This window comes from Schistosoma mansoni (assembly GCF_000237925.1).
Source record: "Schistosoma mansoni, WGS project CABG00000000 data, supercontig 0341, strain Puerto Rico, whole genome shotgun sequence".
Classification (NCBI taxonomy): Eukaryota; Metazoa; Platyhelminthes; class Trematoda; order Strigeidida; family Schistosomatidae; genus Schistosoma; species Schistosoma mansoni.
In genome coordinates this window covers 39,246-45,810 of record NW_017386189.1, presented here as the reverse complement: position 1 = coordinate 45,810, position 6,565 = coordinate 39,246, and the positions used below count along the sequence as shown (strand labels likewise).

The 6,565-nt window shown below is 39.5% G+C and overlaps 1 protein-coding gene across 1 annotated transcript; it reads right to left on the bottom strand.

Annotated features, from left to right (window-relative positions):
• Positions 1-4,190: 4,190 nt before the first annotated feature.
• Smp_096210 (hypothetical protein) lies at positions 4,191-6,169 on the bottom strand (the record flags this gene model as incomplete). Its single annotated transcript, XM_018792351.1, has 4 exons — positions 6,114-6,169; positions 5,746-6,075; positions 5,613-5,709; positions 4,191-5,578 (listed from the first exon to the last, which is right to left on the bottom strand). Exons 2-4 carry the CDS (start codon positions 5,824-5,826, stop codon positions 4,191-4,193), a joined length of 1,566 nt encoding a protein of 521 aa, XP_018644423.1. The 5' UTR covers positions 5,827-6,075; positions 6,114-6,169.
• Positions 6,170-6,565: the final 396 nt, after the last annotated feature.

Below are 6,565 nucleotides of genomic sequence, written 5' to 3'. Positions count from 1 at the left end.
GTCTATTTCAGCTGTGCTCAGATAACCGCCTATTTCTTGCAAATACCAACTTTAAGCATAAGGAAAAACATCTTTTGACATGGCGACCCCCGAATTCGTCCCAACGTTGGACCCAGATAGATCACATCGCTATCAGTCATCGATGGAGGGGCTCGACAGAAGACTGTCGATCAGTCTGGAGCACATGTTTAGATTCAGTTCATGCTCTAGTGCGAGCACGTATCTGTCTGTGTCTTACTGGGAGTACGAAAAACACTGCAAGGAAACCTCTTAGGGTTCTACTTAATGATAGACAAGCCAAGAATATATTCCAGGAACAACTAGAAAAACAGGCAGCCATGTAAGTTGTGCCCACCCCAAGGTAGCGTGGAATGACATCCGAAAAGCTGTAGAAACAGCAGCGATATCTGCTAGTACGGTAAACTATAAGGTTAGGGAGAAACACTGGATCTCAGCAGCATCTACCTCACTGATATATGCTCGAAAACCCATCCCATCTGGCTCAGAACATAACGAAGAGAGGAGTCAGTTCAAGCGCAGGCTAACAAGAAGCCTACGCAATGATCGCGAACAGTGGTGGGTAGCGAAAGCAAGAGAGATGGAAAAGGCAGCGGCAATAGGTAACATCAGACAACTATTCAGACTTGTTAAGGAAACCGGTATTAGGAACCCAACTGTCAGCGAAACTATCTTGGAAAAAGATGGACAGATCATTCATTCTCAATCCAGGAGATTGGATCGATGGGCAGAACACTTTAGGGAACAGTTCAACTGGCCTTCAGTTTCCCTCGGTCCCCAGTCGTCCTAAATGGCAAGTTAATGTAAGTCCACCAACTCTTTACAAGGTTGAAAAAGCTATAAGAAATCTGGAGTGAGGGAGAGCAGCAGGCCCTGACAAGTTTACCCCGGAGATTTTTAAGGATGGTGGTCCAGTACTAGCAGCGAGATTGACTGAGGTCTTAGGTAGAATCTGGGAACTAGACGTAATTCCATCTGACTGGTCCCAATCACTGATTGTGCCAGTCTATAAGAAAGGACAAAACTCCTCTTGTGACAATCACAGAGGGATCAGTTTGACTAATATAGTGTCTAAGATATTAGCTTCAATAATACTTGGACGCCCAACCAAAGCTCGTGAAGAGCAGACTAGAGAAAACCAGGCTGGTTTCCGACCTGGATGTGGCTATATAGACCAGATATTCACTCTACGTCAGGTCCTAGAACATAGACATACATTCAGACGCCCCACAATGATAGTATTTCTCGACCTTAAGGCGGCATTCGACCCTGTTAAACGCGAGGTTCTGTGGCAGTGTTTGTCACTGAAAGGAGTACCAAAGAAGTACATTAACCTCATAAACGCTCCCTACTCGAACACAACTGGTCGAGTGAGAGCTTATGGCGGACTATCATCAGAACTGATTACCTCAAGTGGTGTTCGTCAGGGCTGTTCACTCTCTCTATTCTTGTTAAATTTATCGAAAATGTGCTTTTAGAAATAACATTTTCTTCATTCAAATTTGGAGGAGTTGAACTTCTACCAGGAGGCTCACTCGTTGACTCAGAATACGCCGATGACATAGTTTTATTTGGTGAAGACGCTGACAAAATGCAGAGTCTTCTGACCACAGTAAGCAACAATGCAGTCATGTTCGTTATGCGATTCTCCCTCGAGATACAAACTGTTACTTCAGGATTGGGTTGCATCGACACCTGAACTAATGATAGGGAGTGAAGCAGTTGAGCGTGTCGACCGCTTCGCTTATTTTGGGAGTCCCATCAGCCCTTGTGGTCTGGTGTGTGACGAAATATCAGCACGGATACAGAAGTTAATTTATTTAAACACATACGTATTGGTACAAAGGGGCACCAAATATATCTGTGCCACATAAAACAATGAGAATGGGAACAGAAAGAGGTAAGATGCATATATGTAAAAGAAAAAATAGAATGAAAAAAAAATGATGAGGGGAACTGAAATGTACAACCAGACTCTTTCAGTTAAGAAAGTTATATCCACTCTTTATGAAGAAAGTAAAAGAAGGTTACAGCAGGCACGCCACTGGCTTCTATTCTGAGCCATATCTGTTAACGTCTCTAGCCACTGTGTTGCACCATCTCTTGGACCCTAGTCAGGCAGTCGTGAAGGACCGACAGAAGCCAGCCCAGAAGGCTCGTCTAGCTTTCGCCGACTTGCATCATTTGTGGCGTAGGTGAGATATCCGTCTAGCAACAAAAGGACGGGTTTACTGTGCAGCAGTTTGTTCCGTCCTACTTTATGGCAGTGAAACATGGCCGATAAGAGTAGAGGATATTTGTAGGCTACTAGTTTTCGATCATAGGTGTCTTCGAAGTATTCCTCGTATATTCTGGGACCACTGAGTAAGTAATGCAATTGTTAGGAAACGGGTACAAGGTAAGGATGGCAAATCGAAGTAGTGAAACTTCATCAGTTGAGATTGCTGGGACACGTGTTACGTATGCCCAACCACCGACTGTCCCGACGTGCGATGTTTTATGGTGGAGTAGGTTGGAAGAAAGTTAGGAGCGGCCAGACCAAATGTGGCACAAATCCATGAGGTCACTGACAATCGGACTGAGCCATGTTGGTAGGTGTAGACTACCTGGTTGGGGTACGCGAGATGATAGCAAACGATGGTTAGAGACCTTGAATAACATGGCTCAAAATCGTTTGCATCAACTCTTTGTGTTCTCCCAAATTCTAATCTTCTGAATTCTTCATATCCTTTTTTTTCTCTTTCCAAATTTATTTCACTGGATTATACTCCTTGAATAACATCTTCAAACCCTAGTCTTTCTGATTACTCCTTATACTCTTACTACTTCTACCATTATGGGATTTGAATCGACAACTGCATCTCTGTGTTAATGTGGTATGGCAACTCGGACTGATGTACGTACATACGAAGTTCTACGTTGTGACTGACTGATAGATATCACATGTCCTAACTGCCTCAGTTGGTGAAGATTCCCTACTTCATCAATTGACTTTCTATCCTTACTTAGCACCTTGCAATTAGCTTCAGCATTGCCCACTCGGTGCTCCCAAAATGCACGAACAATGTTTCAAAGTTATCTTATAGACATAATAAAGTAAAACAGGGATAATGAATAGTATACTCGTCTTTTGGTCGGTAGACGGATGTTTAGTCTTAACCACAAGTGACGTATGTTGACGAAAGTAAAATAGCACCAAAAGGTTAAGGAAGACCAATCGACCTCTGGAGGTTCTACTAGACTAATATATGCCTAGAAATTTATCAGTGGGTCCATTACTCAATGAGGGAGCACAGATCGAAATAGAAATGAACAAAGACTACGCCATAATTGAGAAGTGGTGGGTAACGAAGATGAGGACAGTAGTGGTGATGGGTAACAAAGCAGTTGTTCAGGGTGATTAGAGATAAAAAGTCGGTTGTTAACGAAATCATCTCTCGAAGAAATGAACTACTTTCAAATCGAGCAATCAGAATTTTGAGCAGAAAACACTGTGACAGTTTAACTAGTATCAAGCTACAATCTAACTACCCAGTATTCACTAACAGTCTGAACAGTATAGCACTATCTCATTTCACAGAAATCAAGAAAGCAATGACTTGAAGTGAAATATGACAGCTGATTAATTGTCTCCTGAGGTTTATCTTCAACAGTTAGATTGACTGACAAGTTAGAGAATGGAACCCGAATATAATTTTGCCCGACTGACTGTGACCGACAATCATTCCAATTTATAAACAGGGATGAAAATCCTAGCGTGACAACCACAGAGGAGTCCATAAGACTGATAATGAACCTAAAACAGTGTCATTTACTATCACCCAACACTTAGCTATGTGAGGTCTGTAAACTTAAAAAAGGTTATTCCTAGACCTAACACTGACTAAATACTTACCATTTGGAGTTTTAGCGTGTAGATAAATTTATTAATGCTTGGCTAGTAAGATTCCTTAACTTTGAAGAAATATAATTGGATAAGATTATGGAAAGATGAGGTACAGAATCTGGTTGATGATTGCTAAACAAAAGTTCAAATAAAACAACAGTACCGACGGTTTTAGAAAATTTAAGATTCGTATGCAGTAACACACTCAATGTAAATAAGCACTGCAATTGTACTTAAAACAATTAAAACTTAACAATGACTAAAAAGTACCAACGATGAACAATGTTTATGAACTGTGCAGCTGCACAATTTTATTCAGATTACGACTATAGTAAAATGTACAGATCTGCTTTGGAAAAATACAATCTGAATTATACAAAATAATTAAATTTAATGTCTTATTTACTTCAGATAAGCTAAAACAAGAAACCTTGACAACCTCATTGCTGGAAGTTTTATCATAACAGCCGGTTATTAATTTATTAACAGACCATGCACTGATAATTAAATTTCTTTGTTCAGTACATGGTGCGACGAATCTTAGCAAACATTGACTATACGGTCTGTTTTGTGGAGTAAATAAACTCCACGCTAATTCTGATCCATACACATCTTGCAGATCGACATGAATAGGAATTAACCGTACAACAGATCCACGAGGTTTACCATTCATTGAAACAACACCCATAGTAAAGTAATATGTACATGAATTTAATAAACAGCCTTTTACAATAACGGAAAACACCAAAAAATTAGGCCGTTCACTTGCAACAACTAAAAGTTTAGAACATGGTTTCACTGGAGCATCTAAGTACATATTCTGTGCCAATTTACTGAACGTAAACCGTTCTGACACGTATTCACCCACAATATGTTTCCCACTGTCGTTTGTGCGCATGAGACAACCAACAAGTTCGATTGATGATGGGTTGAAATGAATGCCTAGGATACAAACAGACTGTGATAATGATGACGGTTTTTCTGAACAATGACTTAACGCAGTAAACCAAGAGTTAAATTTTGGCTCAGGAGCATCCATTGCATCACAGCGACACAATAAGGGAACTAAACATAATTTCCCATCATATGATAACTGATGAATGGTGTATGAAAGCATATCAGGAACATACAGAACAAACATCAGATCATTTTTACGATTGACATAAAATTCGTACACAATTCCCGAAGAACACGTACGATCTGTATTGAAATTCGTATTTATTACTGGGACCGTTTGTACATCCGTAAGGCATGGGTGATTTAAATTGTTGTCGACTGTAAAGCTGAAAACGATTGGGATAGAAAACATGAATAATGATAACAATAGGACTGGTAAGTTTTTTGGTGAGTGTTTTTCAGCCAATAAGACGCCTATATGGACAGTTTCTTTATCGGAGCTGCCCGGAGGTATAATAATCTCCAACAGTGTCACTTCAGAGATGGACAGCTTTTTTTCCCACAATAACCGTGACTCATAGTTACAAAGTGATATACTATACAAAGTGAGCATATGATTAGAATCGTACAAAGTAATTAACAGAGAATCAGATAAAAGAATACAAGATCCTAAAACACATAAAGCTATGTGCCTGCAACATTCTTCGCTGGTAGGTTGGATAAGTACACCTTGCACTGGTGATTCAATTGATCTGAATAGTTTCACATCAGTGACTCCTACTGTGATAAAATCAAATGTTTAAATATTTACCAGAGCATTCCGGAACTATTTCAGATGTTTCCTCTGTTACAGGCAACAGAATACTCGGCTGGGTAGTGAAAGTAGACTTTAGTTTCTTTTCAGCTTTCTGTAATAAAATTACCAATCAAAGATTTATAAATACCTGAAGAAGCAAACGTTTCTTTTCAAGCTCTTGCTGCAAAACGTGAACACGTTCCTTTAGATTCCCACATCGATTCATCATTATCTATATATAGATAATGAGTATAGCTTCACAGTTAGTCCAGGAGTATTGCACTGATTTAAATATACTAGACGTATTTAGCATTGCAACCGACTACTAAGCCGTAACAGAATTCTCAAGGAAATTCATGGTGGCGAGGGAGAAAACCTATGACTCGAAGGAAAACTTCGCAGCACTGAGTTTTAATATGATATATTCCCTTCTCAGATTATATTTCAATTACTAAAGAAAGCCAAGGACTGAATTACACTTTGCCCAAATTCAACAACGTAGACTACACAACTCACTCAAACAGCTGTTAGATTAGTCAACAAACTTAATGGATAGCTCAAGTCTTTGATTTGCCCGCATCTAAATTTTCTAGGCAAAAGGATGGTATAAAGGTGAGTAGAAAACAGAATGATATAAATTCCCAGCTACTTTCTGGTTAATCAGACATCGTTATTTTATTAGTAAGAAAACAGCGATATTACCAAATGTAGACAGAAACCGTATGACTAATAAGTTTATTAATAGCTTCTAAAACCCAACAACATTAGACAACTTAGGCCATGAAGGGTATTTTGTATTTGAAATGGATGAGGTCGATTGCGTGCGTACGGCTAGTATAATTTTCTGGCGTCTGCACATTTTCATAGTCTGCTGATGTAACTCTATTGAATCCAGAAAGTGCTCTTCAAGTATGAAAGGGTGTAGCGGTAAATAAATCCTCAAAATCGATAGCTCTGCAAGTCTTCCA